General features: G+C 37.7%; 1 protein-coding gene across 1 annotated transcript in view; it reads left to right on the forward strand.

Moving 5' to 3' along the window:
* The first annotated feature begins 236 nt into the window (after positions 1-236).
* LOC145996166 (uncharacterized) overlaps positions 237-22751 on the forward strand; it is an 80011-nt gene continuing 57496 nt past the window's right edge. The window contains exon 1 of the mRNA XM_083132517.1: positions 237-482. Within this exon, the coding sequence (XP_082988643.1) occupies positions 330-482 (153 nt within the window). The 5' untranslated portion in view covers positions 237-329. The remainder of the gene's footprint in view (positions 483-22751) is intronic.

The raw sequence follows: 22751 nt of genomic DNA on the forward strand, positions 1-22751 counted from the left end.
AACGCGAAAAATTGCAGGGGTCATTTTCTTAGGGTGTAGTTTTTAAAATTGCTTTTAAAAAAATTGAGTGGACATGTCCATTGCCCATCAACAAAATAGGGGTGCTGTTAATTTGCTTCTTTGACCCCCAAAGAAATGCAGTTATGCTGTATAAATTACCAAGATGTGGGCAGCATTCTGTGTTGTATGAAACAGGTGTGGCGAAGAAACGAACGCGAGAAAAAGAAGGAGTTTATTGACTCTACACGTACACCTTTTACACGGTCATGTACACAGAATAGGGCATGTAGTTTGAGATAGTTTGGTTAGATCGAATCAGAAAAGAAATCATGAATAGCAGAAAAGAAAGTGCCAGTGTTGTAAATTATTATGATTTGTGTAGATTTTGTTTGAGTGATAACCGTTTAAAGCTCGATTTATTTGACGAAGAATCCAGACGTCGAGATTTGAGTCTGAAGATAGAGGCACTTCTATCCATCTTTGTAAGTAAGATTCAAAAATATCTTCTGAATTCTCACATTTGTATTTCCTGCCTGTTGAACCAGCAGTTTGAAATAATGTAACGTGTATATATATTCAGTGTTTTTAATTTTTTTGGTAGAAGCGTGGGAATGAATGTAGAAGTAAATCGGAACCTTAATATAATGCATTTAGGGTCTTTTATTTAAATGCTAAGGGAACCAAACCTAACCTGCCTAACCTAACCACGAAAGCATATATTGATCAAAAACTTAAGAAATCGCTAAAACTCCGCAGTATGTGTTAACAGACGTACATCGAAATATGTAAAATGCATTCTTAGCATGATTAAATCGCAATAAAACAAAAGGAACTTTGGCCTATGCTTCTTTTACAAATTCCGAAAAGTAAAAGTATTTGTATTTTATTTTGAGGGTAAAATTTTAGTATGCCCGAAACGTATTTCTTCAATTGTGCAGGAGAAAGTACTTACCGAACTGACTTTCCATACACTTTTGAAAGGTCGTGGAAGTGTTTTTTTTCCCATCACTTAATTTATTTCGCCGGTAAATCATGTATTTTTGAAGATTAATGTCTCTCCAATGCACGAAAGCTGTTGCCTCTATGTCCTTCCACTACGTGAATCAAATGTTGCGTGCGTTCGATGATGTAACCCCCGGTTAGTGTTTCCAACCATACCATTGTTTTCCAAGAACATGGCAATGTTAACTGTTTGCCTAACCTAACCTTGCTGTGCATGGTTCGTGGGGCTATTTATGAATGGTTCGTGAGGCTATCTGTAAATAGTTCGTGGGGCTATCTGTGCATGGTTCGTTGGGCTATTTATGAATGGTTTGTGGGGCTACGTGCATGGTTCGTGGGGTTTTTCGAACCTGGAAAAAATACAAAATCAGTAACACGAAAGTAGGTATTTTTCGATGAACAAGGTTACAACACTGCATAACCACTGATCATGGACAACGCTAGTCAAGATTTCTCCATCATATTGCATGTAAAGCAAACTAACAAACAAGAATGGTAAAAATTTACTATCCTTCGGACACCTCTATTTTTTTGGTTTCGTCAATTTTTGACATTGATACTTACGTATCTGCTTCGCGGAACATTCCTGAAGGTGTATTAACGTTGTTTTGATGAAATTAATTGCAATTTTTCACATTACCAGAACGTCTTTCTGGTAGGTGTTTTTCCTTGCCTGAGACACAATATCGCGAGTACACCTTCCCACATAATTGCGCGTCCGGCTTCTCTTTTGCCAAATTTTTGACATTCGAACTTACGTATCTGCTTCGCGGAACATTCCTGAACGTGTATTGACGTTGTTTTGATGAAAGTAAGAGCAATTTTTCACATTACGACTACCTCTTCCTCCTACCTTTCCGTTTGCCTCACACACAACATGGCGCGGACACCTTCGTAAATAATAACGCGTAGGAATGACGCATCGGCCTTGTTTTTTCTCGATTTTCAATTGTTATGCAGTGTTTCAACCTTCGGAACCCAAGAAATGCCCATCGACAAACTTAATCAGATCTATTTACGAATATTTTTTTCGAAACCAATTTTTAACTATTGAAACCTTTGCGTGGCCCTACTAACCTATCCACGCGCCAATGGTTCGTGGGGCTAGCGCCAATGGTTTGTGGGGCTAGCGCCAATGGTTCGTGGGGCTAGCGCCAATGGTTCGTGGGGCTATCTTTTTCACTATTGAAACCTTTGCGTGGCCCTACTAACCTATCCACGCGCCAATGGTTCGTGGGGCTAGCGCCAATGGTTCGTGGGGCTAGCGCCAATGGTTCGTGGGGCTAGCGCCAATGGTTCGTGGGGCTATCTTTTTCACTATTGAAACCTTTGCGTGGCCCTACTAACCTATCCACGTGCCAATGGTTCGTGGGGCTAGCGCCAATGGTTCGTGGGGCTATCTTTTTCACTATTGAAACCTTTGCGTGGCCCTACTAACCTATCCACGCGCCAATGGTTCGTGGGGCTAGCGCCAATGGTTCGTGGGGCTAGCGCCAATGGTTCGTGGGGCTATCTTTTTCACTACTGAAACCTTTGCGTGGCCCTACTAACCTATCCACGCGCCAATGGTTCGTGGGGTTTCTTTTTCACTATTGAAACCTTTGCGTGGCCCTACTAACCTATCCACGTGCCAATGGTTCGTGGGGCTAGCGCCAATGGTTCGTGGGGCTATCTTTTTCACTATTGAAACCTTTGCGTGGCCCTACTAACCTATCCACGCGCCAATGGTTCGTGGGGCTAGCGCCAATGGTTCGTGGGGCTATCTTTTTCACTACTGAAACCTTTGCGTGGCCCTACTAACCTATCCACGCGCCAATGGTTCGTGGGGCTAGCGCCAATGGTTCGTGGGGCTATCTTTTTCACTACTGAAACCTTTGCGTGGCCCTACTAACCTATCCACGCGCCAATGGTTCGTGGGGCTAGCGCCAATGGTTCGTGGGGCTATCTTTTTCACTATTGAAACCTTTGCATGGCCCTACTAACCTATCCACGCGCCAATGGTTCGTGGGGCTAGCGCCAATGGTTCGTGGGGCTAGCGCCAATGGTTCGTGGGGCTATCTTTTTCACTATTGAAACCTTTGCGTGGCCCTACTAACCTATCCACGCGCCAATGGTTCGTGGGGCTAGCGCCAATGGTTCGTGGGGCTATCTTTTTCACTATTGAAACCTTTGCGTGGCCCTACTAACCTATCCACGTGCCAATGGTTCGTGGGGCTAGCGCCAATGGTTCGTGGGGCTAGCGCCAATGGTTCGTGGGGCTATCTTTTTCACTATTGAAACCTTTGCGTGGCCCTACTAACCTATCCATGTGCCAATGGTTCGTGGGGCTAGCGCCAATGGTTCGTGGGGCTATCTTTTTAACTATTGAAACCTTTGCGTGGCCCTACTAACCTATCCACGCGCCAATGGTTCGTGGGGCTAGCGCCAATGGTTTGTCCACACCCGGCACAAACTTTACAACACACCCACCACACGTCATTCTCCAAACCCTCGATCCACAGTTCTAACTCTCGTCGCAAACGCAGGGAGTTCGAAACACTGGATATCAACAAAACACAATCACGACACGTCATGATAGTCGTCACGACGGTGTATGAAGGTGATGGTGTATGAAGGTGTACGAACTTCATGGTATACACAGATGTACGCGCCAAACGCTATCTCCGTCGGAGAATTAATTTTCAACGAACAACATGAATTTCAGCTCTGAAACATTCCCAAATCACACAAAACACCTTCCTGATGTTCGACAATGCTACAGGAACTAATTACGGGAAGTAGTTTCTTCTGTAAAAATAAATAAATGTGTCCGAAGGATAGTAAATTAGTACCACAAGAATTACTCGATATGTGGAAAATTGAGATTATTTGCATGAAAAAAACAAAACAAAATGGCACCTTCAAGAATCCTTAGGAATGCAGAATATGTAAGTACCAATGTGAAAAAGATGAAAATAAAGGAATTTCAGATGTTTCGGGGATACTAAACTTTTAATAACTTTTTTAACATTTACTCCCTTAAAAACTTCGGTACTATTATCGTATGAGGGAAACACCTACGAATCATATATTTCAGACTTCTTTACATTGCTAACGTGTTATTTTTGAATGTGGAACATTTCCTAAAGTAAAATAATGCATGTCAATTTCTATTTCTTAGATTTACGAGTACTTACTGTTACTTGTTGTTTTGAATCTCTAACACATTATGACCGTGATAGCATACTGGTTTAGGGGCCGTTCTGAGAGTTTTTTGTCGATTTATGCAGTGTTGCAACCGGAAAATATCTACTTTCGTGCCCGGATTTGAAATTATGCTAATACGTCGCAAACCGTTGACGTTAGCCTCACAAACCATTGACGTTAGCCCCACAAACCATTGTCGTTAGCCCCAAAAACCATTCATGTTAGCCCCAAAAACCATTTTCCGTTAGGTTAGGTTAAGTTAGGTTAGGCAAGCATAGTTAAAAAAAAATTAAAAATACTCGACACGTCATGTTCTAGAGTCGTTTTCACATTCAGAAGACACAACGGCGCTTATGGAGAAACCGCACAGTGTTGCCAATACAGCGCTAGCTCATGTCGCCGGGAAATGATGACCTTCCTTCACAATGAAGGTGTTACATATTTTGTATATATAATGATAATTATATGTAATTATTAATATTATACTGTGAACATTACAGTTACCCTTTTTACTATGATCCATTGCGATCACTACACACGCGAGTGTAATGCACGAATATGACACTTCAGAAATCACTTAAAAAAGTAAAAATCACTGAGAGCTCACACAACTGAAAACACTTTTTCGGGAGAGGGAAAAAGTTTAAACAGACCAAAGCAGATCTCTCACTCAAGTAAGGGGAACCTGGCACATGGGTTAGATTAAGTTGCAACCCAAACAAACAAATGAGTTATGGTCCACGTGAACTGATAAGACGTGAATGACTCAAGCAAGGCATGTCATATTTCTATCTTGAAGCCCCATATTTTGTCACGTGTTGGAAAGCCTTTCAAAGGTTAATATGGTGTCTATGAATTTATGTGTACGTTGGAAACTGAAAGGTGATCTTCATTTCAGTGTTAATGTCGACAGTAATGTAAACGAAAACAACGTGTATTTGCGACAGCACTAATGTTGCTCACAACAGCAGCATTGGAAATAATTGTCAATTATTAAATTTAAGTAATTTCAATTCTATTATAACAAACTGCATGAAGTTCATATTTTTACTGAATGGAAATAAAATAACAACTCGAAAACTTGGTGGTGATAGCCGGAATGCTGCGGTGAGTCGGCTCAAGATGGCCAGACAACGTCTCCTTACTTCGCGCACGGTTCGGGTTCAAAAGAAACTCCAAATGCATGGAAGTAATATTTCTGGGAACCTTTGAGTGGTTATAAAAATAATTTCATTATTTTCTTCACAACTTTGTCGCTGGAAGTTTTTACTTGGAATTACAGAACAAAAAATGGCCAGCGACGACATTTTCTACTGCACGACTATAAAAAATCTCCACATACTTTATTTGAATATTTTTTAATGCGAATATGCTTTAAAGTATTGATACATTCTGAGTACCACCATCACCTATGACAATTAAAAAACAGTGTCAATTTTTTAATAATGAATGCTTCAATTTTATGGCATGTTTCAACGTTAGGAATGAAAACAATGTAAAAATTGTGTTTTCACGGAAAATTTGCGTTTTTAATTTATCTAAAATTATGTAAGCAAGTTACCAGTTTTTTGTGTTCACCATCGTATTCTCTACAAAATTTCCTGCAAAACTGCTGGTACCGATTTTACTTAAGCTAAATTTGTAAATCCAGAAATTTCACAACAGCGCGCTCGTATTTCCCATAAGAAAAGTATTGCCCATAAGAGCCCATTGTGTCTTCTGAACGTGAAAACGACTCTAGTGAAAACACGGCGAGGCTGAAACACTGGCTACGGGGTTGCATCATCTTAACACACGGAACATTGCACTCTCGTGCAGAAAGCAAATTGCGGGAGCAGAAACAGCGTGTCTGACAGAGATTTTTGCAGAAAACAACACACATTCACATTAAAATAGATCAAATCTACATTCAGGAACTTCCACAATGCTAAAGAAAATGATTTCCGTAAGTACTTTCTCCTGTAAATTTGAAGGAATCCGTTTCCCTCATACGATAATGTTACCCCAAAACTTCAATATACTGATTATGTTCTAGCATTGAGCTCAAGTCCTAAATATTAACTAATGTTACTATTATCTAACAGTCTCACAATGATGGACTTCTCAATAGGGCTGTGCGATATTTATTTTTCGATATCGATAATATCGCCACTGACAGATCTTAATCTTTCAATTTGAAGTTTTTTTCTGTTGTCTTCTGGAGCTGTCACTGTTTGTAGCATCAAACAGAAAAAAATTTACTACAAAATAGTTAGTGCTATCACATGCTGTATATCGAGGCGAGACCAAGAACGAGACAATCATTTACAAATAGAGACATGGCCTCCCCGATGGTGAATTGGTAGTGTTGTTGCCTTGTAATCAAGGGGTCCTGAGTTTGACACCTGGTGGAGGCACTTGGCACAGTGGTTTGGATTCCACTTTAAACTGTAGGTCCAGTCCCAATTAACCTTACTGTGCATAAACTGGACTTAAAACATCAAATCAACAAGAAGTCGAGACAGAGTCTTTACCAAGTGTTGTCTCGTATCATATCGATTCCATCTCTATACTTGGGTACGCAAGGGTAACCAGCAAGTTCTATCAAGTAGGAGCCTTACCCTTTTTATTGGTTGTTGCATGTTAATCAGAGGCAATCTCTCATCATTCACCTCCCAAGTTCTGTCCCCGCATGGTGAGCGCATTACTTGTCATCTTAACATCCTTATGCTTGACTTAACGTGCACGTAAAAAATGCAACACCACCATACGTTCATAATATCAATATTGAATATAGATATCTATGTATCGAATATTGACATATAAAATATTGATATCGACGCTTTGATATTTTAAAAATATCGACTTGATATCGAAATTTCGCACAGCCCAGTTCTGAGCAGCCAATGCGATGGATCTAACTAAGACCACATGATGAACACTGGATGGTATTTATTACTATGGAAGTCAAAGTTCATTCATTCTTTTATGTATGAACAAGAGTTATGCAACCGTTACTGTCCCCAAACAGGTTACGCAATTTTTGAGTGAATTTACGCCAAAAGATGATAAAACTCTCAGCCGAAGATGCTGATGATGTGAACAGTTAGATTGCTAAATCAATATTGTATTTTCTAATTTGCCACTTTGTGATTTACACCAGACAAGCATTGAAACTTTGCAGACGCTCTCAGAATACATATATCGAGAAAAGGGTTTAGATGCACTCTGTACTTAAGAAGCATTTGTATAGAAGATTTGCCCATGTCATGCCCAGCTCAACTTCGTCATCTGTTAAAAGTCCACCTGAAGTACACGGGATTCATAATGAACAGGTTTTCTCGGGCAATCAGCCAGGTGATTTCTCATGAGAGTGATGTTAGCTCTCGAAAGCTCGGAAGCCTTTCCGGAAACCACCTGGCTGATTGCCCGAGAAAACCTGTTCAATATTCGCCGCCAGGAAAGCTTCAAGAAGGGATTCATAATGTTTGCTAGGATGTGAGCTGGAGTTAAAGCTTTTGCCATTGCTTCTTTTTCCAAACCTTCTTCCGCCATTTTCTGTTGTAAATGTTTCCAAAGTTTAGTACCATATCCAACATTGCAAGAGTCACTTTGAAATTTGTCCAAAACTACAGCTTTGTTCTTCATGTTCTGTAACATTTCTAAAGCACAATGCTTAATAAATGTATCAATAACTTTTGATTTTATGAATTGATCAATAAAAAATGTAGGACTATCTATTGGCATTTAAAAAGAATAGGGTGTAAAAAGAAAGATTTTTATGAAGTGAATAGAATGTAGAAAAATATGAGATTTTTTCTTTGTTGGGTGACTTTAATCACAACATTAAATTCTAGTTGCTATTAAGTTGGATTGCAAGCTGGAGATGGATCGATTGCTTGCGTGGGTAATTGCAGGGTGGAGTTTTTCAATCGATCTCCCTGCATAAGTGGCTCTGGGGCTCACACAGCCTCTCTTCAATGGGTACCGGGGAGTAAAGGCAGCCGGAGCATGGTGCTGATCACATCACCTTGGCCGTATCAAGAATGTTTAGAGCCCTACTTCTAAACCCCCTATGTGCTCTAATATTCATTAGTGGTAAAAATGACCTGTTTCCTTTTTTGTTACGTGTCAAGGAAAAGTACTGCGAAAGAGAAGGATTCGAACCCAACATAAATCAACGAAGACCCCTAGAAACTCTTTCTCACACACACATATTATATATATATATATATATATATATATATATATATATATATATATATATATATATATATATATATATATATATATATATCAGTGGTATATTCCTACAACCATGCCAAGTTGCGTAGATACTAGTTGGGGATAAAATAACAATTTATAAGGAATATATTTCCAGAAAATCAGTTCTGCTCTGACATTGGCCCTATGGGCAGTGGATACACGGAAATTGCAAGTAAAAACAAAAAAGGAACACACTCTTCCAAGGCATGTCCCCCGTTTTTGAAACAAAATATACAACTAATTAAAGAAATCGTAATTATGTGGTAATTTTTAAAATTGGAGGTCTCTCGTGAGACCCTTAGTTTTCGCACATTGTGAACAAGGTTTTTCATTTTTGTCATTATTACATAAAAAGGTAATCAACCATATAAGCAAGAAATGGTGGCTTATGTTACATTTTAAATAACATTGCATATTTTTTCTTGGGAAAGTGACATTTTTAAATTCATTTGTTAATATTCTTTCGTCATTCCATATAAACGAACAAAATTGATAGAACTGAAGCATCATCTGTTGTTTTCTAGAAATCAGCGATCCGTTAAATTTTAAACTTAGAATAATAGCAGTATTGCAAAATGAAAATATATCCATGTTGAAGGGGGTGCTTTTCTCTTTCGGATAATACTGAATGCCTGGAATCTTTGCTCAAAGTGTGTTTAAAAATTTTAAACAGTGAATCCTGTTAACAATCTAAGATTTGGGAGTTTCTTTCAACTTAATTCTGCTCAGAGTAGATAAGAATCATGAATTGTATTTTAAAAATTATTTTGGATTTTTTATTTAATTAAAATATTTAAACTTTAAATCAGTCTGAGATTTATTTAAAAATATGCATAAAGTTGCTTGTTATTCGGCACTGTTTTCTTCTCAACACCTTATTTGTCCGCCCTGAAAATTTTCAAAATTCTGAAGTTATAAATTTGACAACATAGCACTTCAGAGGTTGATTTTTTTCATTCTTTCACATTCCATAAAGTTAGAAAACCTAAACCAGTAATTCAATACAGAATTAAACAAATATCTTAAGTAGAAATACGAATATTAAAAAATATTGACTATTCTTTGTTCTGAAATTGAAAGTAGGGAAATTGCCATCACATTTGAATGCAAAGAGGCAAATTTCTCACGATTTGTGGTGAATTTTCAGTAAAAATATCTTGCACAATAAGGAGTGTATCGAAAAGTAGTTATCCACAAGGACACGGCAAGCACACTCAAAAGAAAAAAAGAAGACAACAATGAGAGAGAGTAGTATTTATGAAACTAAACGTATACAACGTACAGAAGCATATACAGTTATCATTCATTATGGACATGAATGCAGTTTTCGTTTGACCCCACCCATCAATTTGCGCACAGTATCGGTGGTGCAGTGTCGACATGCAGCAGACCAGTATTTCTTGAATTCAGCAATATCACAATTCCCTAATATCGTTCAATCGGACGGAGCTATGGGCAGTTGGGTGGCTTGATGTGTTTGCCAACAAAATTGATGTTCTGTTCAGTGAGCCACTGTACTTTGGATCGAGCATAGTGGGCAGATGCCAAATCTGGCCAAAACTGTGGGGGGAGAACATGCCTTTTATACAAGGGAAGTATGCGTTTCTGCAGACATTCCTTTCTGTACATTTCCGCATTAATGGTTCCTTTTGTATAAAATGTAGGAGAACGAAAGCCACAAGAACAAATAGATTGCCACACCAGCACCTTATGTCCGAATTTGTCCACTTCCACATACTTGTCTAAGTCACCCACAGTCACAGTACTGCCTGTTGTAATACTGTGGCCCTGGCAGTGTTTTCGAGTCCTCTTTGACGTAGGTTTCATCGTCCATCGAAATGCATTGCTCTGGCATCTTCACAAGGTGGTCATACAGCTTGCGAGCCCTTGTTTTGGCTCTCGTCTTCTGCTCCGGCGTTTGTTTGGGCACTTTTTGTTTTTTATAAGTTTTCAAATTGTGTCTGGCTTTGACACGTTGGATCATTCCGATCGTCGTCCCAGCTTTTTCTTTGCCAAATCGCGAACAGACATCAATGGATTTGCTGCGATCAACTTCACCACTTTGTGGTCCAATATCGGGTTACTGGGCCCCCTTTTTCGCCCTGCTCACGGCATGTCTGCAAACGTATAATGTTCACCAAATTTTTCAATGATAGATTTCACATTTGCATGATGATCTCCATACTGTTTGCCTTACCTGATTGTATGTAATGCCCTTTTCAGTACACCAACTGTGCACGATGTCCAGTTTCACGTCTGGTTTCACTCGCGACATGCCCCATTCAGTACTCACCACATCAAGAAACACACAGCAGCCAGCATTTTGAGACATCAACTGAGCAGCTGCTGTTGTGCATGGTCGCGGCCTAGAGCATGCACCAGAACGCCTGAAACGTTGTTAACTACTTTTCGATACACTCCTTACCGGACGATTCTGTAAAGTGCATCTTTTCCTTGATCTGTAGCGAAATATGGCTCGGAACTCGGGTTCAAGGTGGCTCATTGCAGTGGTTCAGAATCCAGTTTAAACTGTAGATCCAGTCGCAGTCCCAATTAGATTAGCCTATCTGTGTATTACGTAGTATTAAAACAAGAATAGAAATACACACAAATACTATGTTCTTCGTGCTCTTCATTGGGGACCTAAAATATACGTTGAATTTTTCATGATACAACCACAAATTTTATGCTATGTTCAACATTTGAGACTACCCACCTCAGAATTTACATTGCATGTTTTTGCATTTGTCAAATTACATCTTGCTTACTACGATTCAAATGTCTTCCGGAAATACTGGGTGTAAATTGAATAAATATCGATGGAAATATCCCATAACTGTAGACAAGGATTCTCGTCCTAGGTCGTTTACTTTGCACAAAAAATGCAATGAAGGAGGTTTTTTAATTGTTTATCTCAAAAACACCAGACTCAAAAATATTACAGGAATTCTATAAAAGGGGAGCATGCCATTTTGCTTCTCGAATTTTTAATGTTTTTTTTTTTTTTAATCCATTTTCGGACATATTTGGAACAATGGAAATGTTCTCGAACCTGTTCTGCTGAGAGAAAGAAATGGCTTGACAATGGGGACAGAACAGAATTAAATGTGCAGATTACGGTCATGTGCACAAGAAAGTGTGTTACGAAACAAGCAAAAAACCAAACTTTATTGTGGTTGGTGATCTAAGTGATGTGTTTTCTGAGACGTGTCCTAATGACTGTGTGAATCCAAACCACCACTGTTGCAACTGAAGATGGCAGTGACAAACCCTTTGTCTGAAAATGAAGAGTTGCAGCAGCTAAATACAACAGCATCAGCAGTTGGAAGTGTCACCTGTTAGAAAGCCCAGTTACCCAATCCTATTACACATGTTCTATCCAGTTGCATAATATTCTAAAGACAATTGATCCCCCTGTCCCCTGTTGGTGCATCAGCAAGACACTAGATGCTGACACTAAATCTAATCAGCAACTGTTCAGTGCTTATAATGCACTAGGACATCGCATGAAATTTCAAGTTTGAAGTCGGTCGCTGGACTAAAATCTTTGGTCGCCACTATTTTATATTGATAAATAAGCAGTGCTCGAAAAATTTTCTTCAAAGCTAGGCGCCAGGAAACTACCTACTAGCAATTGTGCATACTACAGTGTGTTTCAAAAGTCGCACAAGCCAAACTTTGAAAATGTATATCATGAAAACCGTAAGAGGTAGTTACACCAGGTTTTCTGCACTAAACTTATCATGTATGCTATCACTGGGTTAATAAACTTATGTTAGCATGTATCCAAATAAAAGCAATTACATTATTTTTTAAAAAATATTGTTAATTTGCTGAAAACATCTGAGAATTGGTTTTTAACAATATATACCAACATAGAAATTTTCAGCGAATAATGAAGGTTCGACCAGGACTCGAACACGGGTCTTTGATATACTGTGCCATTGCTCTAACTACTGAGCTGACCTGGCCTTGCCTGATTTATCGCTGTCACTGTTTTTCTTGCGTGGAATCTTCTCTGCTAGTGCTATTGCAACAGGGTCTGTTGCCTTTGAAATACAGTAGACTTCGACGTTGCCTGGTTCCTGCCAGCGTAGAGATTTTAATTATTGAAGATCAGGCACACACAGGAAATGTACTACGTAGAAATTTTAGCATAAAATGCATTACCATCTCTACGCTGGGAGGAAGTCGAAGTCTACTGAGTTTCAAAGGCAACAGATCCCGTTGTGGTAGCACTGGCAGATATGATTCCATGCAGGTAAAAGTGCGACAGCGAGAAGTCAGGCGAGGCAAGGCCGGCTCAGTAGCTCAGTGGTTAGAGAAATCGTACGGTATGCCAGAGACCCAGGTTCGAGTCCTGGTCGAGCCTGCATTTTTCGCTGTAAATTTCTACGTAGTACATCTGTGTGCCTAATCTTCAATAATAATACCAACTCTTAACAATTTGTGCGATCATTTGTTGGGGTTTGACTGGTTGTGAAACAGTTGCTTTGTGAGGTACAGCAGAAGCAGGGGATTTTTCGTGGAAAACCTCTTGAACATGAGTGTAAAATTGAGTAGTAAAATACTCTTCAGCAACGCACATGCGCTGCGCCAAAGAATACGCCATGCTGAATCAATTAAAAGATTAGGCATAGTAGCGTCGAAAGTGAGCGAAGAGAATTCAGTGTAACCAGAGGCAGACTAGGAATCTCTCAAGAGTCCAATTTCGACACAAAATCTTGGTTTATGATTTTTCAAGTAAATGTATAACCAATACTTAGGCACATGTGGCATGCATCTGTTGACAATATTTCGACCTGCTAGCATTGCCATTATGTCCCAAAAATGGCACTTTTTCACTCAACCCATAAAATCGCTAATAAAAGATCCATCAAATGTTGCATATGACCAATATTAGTCGCAAATGACAGATCGACATGGCATCAGTTATCAGTCATCTAATTATGACCCTTCGATAATTTCTTACTTATTTTTCTTATTCAAAAGTGCATTTCCGCAAAAAAATTTTAACGCTGCCTTCCGCCAGTTATTAATTTATCTAAACTTTCTGTATGGAGAGAACTGATAATTTTAAGCATTGAAAAACATCTCAACGGATGAGACTTTACAATGCGGAAAACCCGGTGTAAATACCTCTTATGGTTTTCATGATATACATTTTCAAAGTTTGGGTTGTGCAACTTTTGAAACACTCTGTATGAGAAGCTGAGCATCACGATATTCAAAACAACGCTAAATCATTCGAGAAAACAGGAAATGGGGTGTTGGGGGACAAAGATTAAGAAATTATTACTGACACTCTGGAATGTTCACAACGTTGATTTAAAATAAGAAATTATTAGCTAACTTACGTTGTACTTAAAATCATCAAAATTTCGTACATATTACAGCATAAGATCACAGTCGCCAGGCTGAAATTTTTAGTTGCCATGGCGACCGTAATTTTTCGAGCCTTGTAAATAAGCATTTATTAAAAAGAACATACCTTAGGAATTAATGTTTGTGTAGCGCTGTCGTTGTGCTACTGAAGAACCACTTATCAATCTCAGCTGCTGGGTCAAACGCTGACAGAGGAGGTCCATTTACGGAAACTGGGAGCAAATCATCCAGTGGCTCAGTTTTCAGAGAGTTCCTGTAAGTAGTCTTGAGTCTGTTGTGACAACTGAAACCTCTCTCACATGAAGCTGTGCTCACTGGTAGAACAGCACAAAATGTCAAAATCTGGAGCAAATTTGGAAATCTTGCTGAACACTCCTCACTGTGAATCTTCTCCAGCATCTGATTCAAAGTCAGAGAAGAAAACAAAAGTTTGTATTCTGTCCACTCTGCTAACAGAACATCCATTTTCTCATTATAGAGGCTCAGGTTCAAGTATATGTAGATCTTCTTTATTTCTTCTATCCCAAACTGAAGAATTTTTTTTGGGGAGGCCAACCCAAGGTGTCGAAAACATGCAGAGATGCAATCACATCTGTTGATATAGATTGCAATTTTTCTGTGATGTACACCTTCGCATTGTAAATTAATTTTCCTCTAACAGTCTGAAACTCTTGCTTTCCATTTTGAATGTTTGTGAGCTGCACATCCCTGATCTTCCCTGAAATGGATACATGGTCCAAGAAATCTTGTTCGCTTGGTCCAACATTAGATTCCAGGTCAGCCAAAACTGAAATACAGTGTTCAATTCTTATTTTCAGAGATGAAATCAAAATATTCTTATTTTGTAGTGCCACGCTTAAAGGGTTCATTTTCCTGAAAAAATCCAAAAGGAAGTACAGACTTAAATTTAAATTGCTTCAAACTTTTCAGCAAACCCTTAGCTTTAGCGCCATCATTGTCTTTTCTATGGGGCACCTGTTCAAGATCGGTCACAACAGCTTCCCATGATTGCAAGAGATCTCTTACAGAACTTTCTTTGCTGGCTAACCACTTAATAGTGTGGATACCTCTCAGTTTTAGAATTTCTTCTCCTATAACTTCTGCTGTTTCTCTCAAGAGGTGAAGTCCTTAGCAGAGCCATGATAAAACTGAAAAATATTCCTAATCACGGAATCAAATGCTCTACGATATTTAACTCCTACACAGCTAACTGCAAACGATGTGCAAGGCATATTTGCTGCACCATCAGTACCAAAGCCTTCAATGTAATACTTGTTTCTGTATTTATTTGAAGCTATTGCCTTATGAAAATAATCAGTTATGGCTGTGAAGTAACCAGCAGAAGTAGAGTTTGTGAGCTCTATTACTCCTAAAAGGTTCTCTTTGATGTGACCATAATTTGCATCCACGTATCGAACATACGTACACATTTGCATACTCGACTGATGATCTATCTGTGGATTCATCCATCAGAAGGCTGGTGTATGTACTTTTCTTTATTTTCTCCATTAGATCTAACTTCAATGTTTCAGATGTGAAATGAATACAGTCTCCTCATTGCATTTCATTGCCATACTTAGGTAGAACACACGCACATAATTTTCCTGCCAATCTACAAAGTATTTAAATGCCTTCTCATGTTAAGCTTCATAGTATGCTACATTAAATAAATTTGTAAGATGGGGTTGGCGTTGAGTGGACGTGGGGTTTTCAATCGGCACACTTTCCAAAACCATGTACGAACGTTGGATTGAGATGTTCGGGCATGTTTGACACACATTTGAAACAACAAAATTTTAGTCGCCTACCCCAAACTTTGGCAACCTGGCAACCGGAAATTTCGCATCCTGGACTAGGATGATAGGTGCACTGTCTTTGCTATATTAGAACTTTTTTTTTAATTGCTTCAGCAAACAGGGTCTTATAGCATGGATGCATAATACGAGGGCTATTTTTTTTTTCAACCTCCGATAGCGCATGAAATCATAACTACAGTGAATAGCAAAATGGGTTTATTGACAAAAGTTACGTACACACATAATCTACTTTTCAAGGTAATCACCAAAATGATTCATACATTTATCGTACCGATGAACCAGCTTTCCAATAACCTCTTCAAAAAATGTGCCACCTGTCTGTTGAGCCAGGTCTGCCGAAGCTCCGCATTGGTGTGGAAGCACCGTCCTCCCAATCACTTCTTCATCACCTGGAAAAGGTGTGAAGTCACGGCACCAGGTCTGGGATGTAGTGAGGGGGATCAAACACTTCCCAGTGGATTCATTGGAGAAGGTCTTGGGTTGATACAGCAACATGTGGTCGGGCATTGTCATGAAGCAAGACAATGCCCAAAGACAGCATGCCTCTCCAGCACACAGCTCATTTGACAGTGAATTTCAGCTGCATTGTGCCCCTCTGCCTGTAGAAATCCTATCACACTATGCACTCACTTCGCACTTGGCGGGAGAGTCAATTGTAGCAGATATCTCTACCTGCCCGTCGCTCAGCTTCATTTGAAGCATTGGATTTGGCAGGGGGGATGCCAATCACGCTGCAGGACGCCCCACTTCCTAGCACTTCACAGGCCTCCATCGTAGGTTGAAAAAAAAATAGCCGTAGTATATATTGCATAAAACAATTTATAAGTATTAATGTAACATTTCCACAGTTCCAAATTTGTCCGAAAATGGATTTTTTAAGAAAAAATAATTAAAAATTCGAGAAGCAAAATGGTGTTTTCTCCTTTTCAGGGTTTGTAGTAGTACCCTTAGATATATAACTCCTGTAATATTTTTATAATTCTTGAGATTGGTGTTTTTGAGATAACATTTTTTAAAGAATTGTTTATATTTTAATTGCTGTTCCAATGTAGGTTTTGGATATGTTATTTATTTATAATATGTAGAAACAGAAATACTTCAAAACAAAGAAAAGATTCATCCATTTATCTCTATTTGTTGAAGATATTGCTATTTAAAAAAATTGTTGTACCCAACAATCAAGACTACCAGGGGGAGGGTGTTACAAAATGTGTTATAATAAGTGCTCTTTTTCTGACAATACACAACGGTACTCCATACTGGCACCTTATTATAGGTGAGGACTAATAACATTTTATTCTACCAACAGAAATGCCTACGATGCCAGAGGTCCTGGGTTTGGATCCTGGCCTGGGCATGGGTATTGTTTGCATGTCCCTTCATGAATTTCATCATATCATCATTTATTCTCACCTTCACGATTGACCAAATGTGGCAGAAAAAAGAAGTAAAATTAACTAAATCATTCAATCAATCATTCAATGAAACAAACAAGAGAAATGCATATGTTTGTGTATATATACACTTGGATGCATCATCGTTTATGAACATAACACAATTTTGAGTAGTTGTTATGATGAATACATTAACAAGCAACACAGTACCATAACAAATCAACTTGAATAGTGCCACAACCATTCTTCCCAGAAAAAGAAACTATAACTGTGACTGTAATGCACAGATTAGCAAAGAAGAGACATTTAAACCCACGATTGGTAAAGAAAGTCTTCATGAATTAAGTAATGATAATGGTATAAGATTGATTACTTTTGCAACCTCAAAGAATTTAATTGTGAAAAGTACCACTTTTAAACATAAAGAGATATCCATAAATATACCTGGTCTTCTCCAGATGGTAAAACTCATAATCAGATAGATCATATTCTCATTGATAAGAGAAGGCATACTAGTATAATTGACGTTCATACACATAGAGGTGCTGACTGTGCCAGTGACCATTATTTAGTACTTGCTAAATTAAGAGAAAGACTCTCAGTGATAAATCATAAGCAACAAAATCTAAAAGTTATAAAATTTGATACAGGAAAGTTTACTGATGAAAGAATTAAGAAAGATTACCAAATTAAACTGTCAAATAGATTTGATATTTTGCAGGATTTAAATGATGATGAAAATATAAATGGAACAGACATAAATAAGAATTGGGAGCACATACATAATGCAATAGAATCAGCAGTATAGGATACCATAAACCGAGAAAAAGTAAGCCATGGTTTGATACTGAATGTCATAATCTAATAGAAATAGGAGATCAGGCTAGACTTAGGTGGTTAAATAACTCTGATGATACAAATCTAAACAATTATAATAGAATAAAGCGAGAAGTTAACCCCACGTTTAGAAGTAAAAAAAGAGATTACTTGAAAAGCAAAATTAACGAAATTGAAACAAACAGCAAAAATAAAAATATCAGAGATTTATATAAAGGTGTAAATGAGTTTAGAAAGGGGTGGCAACCTAAAGTAAACTTGATAAAAGAAAAAGACGGTGATTTTCTAGCTGACCCAAGCGATATTCTAAATAGATGGAAGAACTATTTTAATGACCTTTTAAATGTTCATGAATGAGATAAATCAAAAGTAAATGAAGTCCACACAGCAGAACCTTTAGTTCCAGAACCTAACTTGACTGAAGTTAAAGATGCTATTAAAAGGCTAAAGAATAACAAAGCACCTGGCATTGATTTAATACCAGCTGAGTTAATTAAATATGGTGGAAATTCATTAATATGTCAAATTCATAAATTAATTTCTTTAATATGGAATAAAGAAGAAATCCCTCAACAGTGGAAAGAATCCATAATAATTCCTGTGTTTAAAAAAGGTGATAAAATGAACTGCAATAATTACCGTGGAATTTCTCTACTCTTAACAACATATAAAATATTATCTAACATTCTTTTAACAAGACTAACCCCATATGCTAATGAAATTATAGGTGATTATCAATGTGGATTTAAACGTAACAGATCAACTACAGATCAAATTTTTCACATCAGACAGACACTTGAAAAAAAGTGGGAATATAATCAAAATGTCCATCAGCTATTCATTGATTTCAAAAAAGCATATGATTCGGTCAAAAGAGATAAATTATATAATATATTAGTAGAGTTTGGAATACCTAAGAAGCTTGTTAGTATGATAAAAATATGCACCAGTGAAACAGAAAGTAAAATTCGTGTGGGTATTAATATGTCTGACAAATTTACAATTCATGATGGGTTAAAACAAGGAGATCATTATCTCCATTGCTCTTTAATTTTGCCTTAGAATATGCTGTTAGGAAGGTAAAAGAAACTAAAGAAGGACTAAAATTAAATGGTGTGACTCAGTTGTTAGCATATGGAGATGATGTAGACTTACTGGGGGATGATGTTGATTGATTGATTGATTTGGTGTTTTAAGTCCACTTTATGCACAGTAAGGCTAATCGAGACTGGACCTACAGTTTAAAGTGGGATCCGAACCACTTGTGCCTCCACCGGGTATCGAACCTGGGACCCCTTGATTGCAAGGTGACATCGCTACCACTGCGCCATCGGGGATGCCCCAGGGGGGATGATGTGAATACAATTAAGAATAATGCTAAAATATTTTTCAAAACTGCTAAAGAGATAGGTTTGGAAGTTAACAAAGAGAAAACCTGAATATATACTTACAGGCCGAAACCAAGTGTTAGGTAATAATCAAAATCTAATTATTGATAACAACTCGTTTGAACCAGTTTCCAAATTCAAATACTTAGGAGTAATATTAATATAATTAAAGAGGAAATAAAAAGTAGGCTTAATTCAGGAAATGCATGTTACTTCTCTCTTCATAAACTTTTGTCTTCTCGTTTAATATCTAAGAAACTAAAAGTTAAAATATACAAAACCGTAATGTTGCCTGTAGTATTATATTAGAACTAGCTGTGTGGAATGCCTTCGTACTCTACAGAAAACATGGAGGACGGAAGAGTGACCTTGACTTTCGTGTTGCTGTCATTGAGAAAGTGGTTGCTCATCATCAAAGAGAAGAATTTTCGCCAAAAGCAGCTGGTCGCCATTTTCCTTCAATGATTCCTCCAACTGAGAAGAAGCAAAATCCAACAAGAATGTGCAGCAGTGTGCGTGATGCTAGAGGGAAGAAGGCTAGAAGAGAATCCAGATACATGTGTGAGAAATGCAGTGCAGCTTTGTGCATTGATCCATGTTTCAGGGCTTATCACACAGCCAGTAACATATAAACAATGTATTTCACGTTTAGTGGGTACACTTATACATGTTTTAGGACTAATGACAGAGTCCCTGTAATATAAACAATTATTTTCAAGTTCACTAAGTAGTGTTTCAGTGCTATTTTGTGTTTATTTTGATTATTAAAATAACTTATCTTGATTTTTTGACAAGTTCTATTGGTAATATTTTACTCATTGATAGCATGAGTATACTCGGGATTTTATTTTAGGGGCTTTTCAGATGCATGTATCTCATTGTTGAGGTCAACAATCAACATTATTATAACCATTTATAATGTTCTTAACTGATTATTTCAACCGAGTAATAAAAAACATTACATTAAAATCGAAATATTTTTTTAAAAAAAATTTGTATGTTAAGAGGTAAATCTATGAAAATATAACTTAATCAAATATGAGCATAATTTAAAGCTCTCCCAAGACATGTTAAACTGCTCTGTTGCCTACTATTTTTAAACATGATGACCAATTTTTCTCAAATACAATGCAAGACCAAAATCCTTCAAGTTATCTTGCAACTTTAAAGCTTTGCATTTATGGCGGTTATCATAAATACAACGTTTGTGATTTTACCACCACTCCTCTCCTAAGCTAAGAAATATAATTTAAAAGTTTTACTGCAAAATTGCGGACCAATGAAATCTATAAAATGACTCAGTTTTAATTCCTTATAATCTGAAAATGTATTCTAGACTGTTTTGAAAGACAAAAACATTGTAGAGCATAGCATAGAGCCTGCAACATGGGAAAATAATTTTTCATCCACCATCTTGAAACAAATTGTTCAATTTTGTTCACAAGTTTTCTAGCTGCAGCAGAAATAATTTTACCTAAATGATTCTAAATTTTCAGCAGTTATCATGGTCATTAAATAGATGACTTTATCCCTCTCTGCCCATCCACCCTAACTCATGCTTCTCCAAAATCATGCACTATATTTTGATAATTTTATTGTCAAATTATAGTGCAAGTAGATAATGCTCCTGTAAGTTCCGTGCACAAAACTCACATTGTGGTAATTATGAAGATGTACGATTTGCATGGCTATATAGCTCCTAACCAGACGTAAATAACATTTTACCGCATAGGCAAACAACCCATTAGGATGAAAAATGAGAAAAATCATTTAAAGAGTTTCCATGATTATGAAAAAATATAAATATGCTGACCAAGGCAGTAAATTTATTTTATTAAAAACATAAACTAAACATAACGTTTCAACCTTCTAGCAAGGTCTTCATCAGACTCTGTATCAAGTACAAAAGTAACAAGATACACAAAAAGGACATTATATATACACAAACTTTACTCCCTCCAGACTATTAGAAAGTTGTTAGGAACTTTCTAGCAGGTGGCTTTCACTTTCCAACTGTACTTTCACCTAAAAGGCTAAACATAATTACTTTCATATAGAATGTGAAGAGATATTCATATAGAATATCTCACGCTCTTTTTCCTTCATTTTTCTCCCTTCTCCTCTCCTCTTTCTCTCTTGTCCTTTCCACTCTTTCTAACACTTTCTTCCATTCTTTGTTTAACTTCAGTCCCCCATCCCAGTTCATTGTGTCTTCTTCACCTTTCTTCTCTATTTCCTTGGCTTCCTTCCATTTTCTCACTAGCATTCTCTTCTCCCTTCCTATCTGCTTAGCCTCATCCCACTCTAGGTCATGTCCTGTTTCTCTCGTGTGTTTAAATATCGCATTTCTCTCTCTCTCTCTTAACATCCATCATCCCTATGTTGTTTCAACCTATCTTTCAGTCTCTTTTTTGTTTCTCCTATGTGCACACTCTGACATTCTTTACATTTTACTTCGTAGATAATCCCTTCATCTTCCTCTTCTCTGTTTTCCTTTTTCTTGTTTGCATTCTTCGCTATTCCTAAGATGCTTCTTCCTCCCTTCCTGTAAGTTTTAATGCCCGCTTTTCTAAGCACTTTGCATATCTTACCTGTGGTCTTCCCCATACTCCTTATTCCAAACCTTCTCTCTTTTTCTTTCTCTTCCAATTCTCCCCTTCCTCTTTTCTTCCTTCTTCTGTTTATGTCTAGTCTATCCTGCTTCTCATAGCCATTCTTTTCCAGCTGTTTCCATAGGCTATTTATTTTGCCTTCTTTTTCACATTCCTTCGTGCATATTTTCGTTATTCTGTCCTCCATATTCTTTATGAAATTTCTTTTTGTCACCTCACTTACACCACTTCTTTTGTGGCAGAAAACCCCTACTGCACACTTCTTCTGATGCCAAGCGGTTTCAATTTCTCCTCCTCTCTTCCTTTTCATCAATATATCAAAGTAGCTTAACTTGCCTTCTTCTTCTATTTCAAGTTCCAATAAAATCCCTCTTTCTTCATCTTGTATTTCTTTGGCAAAAATGTCGAGCTGCCTCTTTGTTCCCTTCCATATGCCAAAACAATCGTCCACATATCTGCAAAACAGAATGCAAACAAGAAAAAGGAAAACAGAGAATAGGAAGAGGAAGGGATTATCTACGAAGTAAAATGTAAAGAATGTCAGAGTGTGTACATAGGAGAAACAAAAAAGAGACTGAAAGATAGGTTGAAACAACATAGGGATGATGTTAAGAGAGAGAGAGAAATGCGATATTTAAACACACGAGAGAAACAGGACATGACCTAGAGTGGGATGAGGCTAAGCAGATAGGAAGGGAGAAGAGAATGCTAGCGAGAAAATGGAAGGAAGCCAAGGAAATAGAGAAGAAAGGTGAAGAAGACACAATGAACTGGGATGGGGGACTAAAGTTAAACAAAGAATGGAAGAAAGTGTTAGAAAGAGTGGAAAGGACAAGAGAGAAAGAGGAGAGGAGAAGGGAGAAAAATGAAGGAAAAAGAGCGTGA

This window comes from Lepisma saccharinum, chromosome 12, assembly GCF_977018435.1.
Source record: "Lepisma saccharinum chromosome 12, izLepSacc3.1, whole genome shotgun sequence".
Classification (NCBI taxonomy): Eukaryota; Metazoa; Arthropoda; class Insecta; order Zygentoma; family Lepismatidae; genus Lepisma; species Lepisma saccharinum.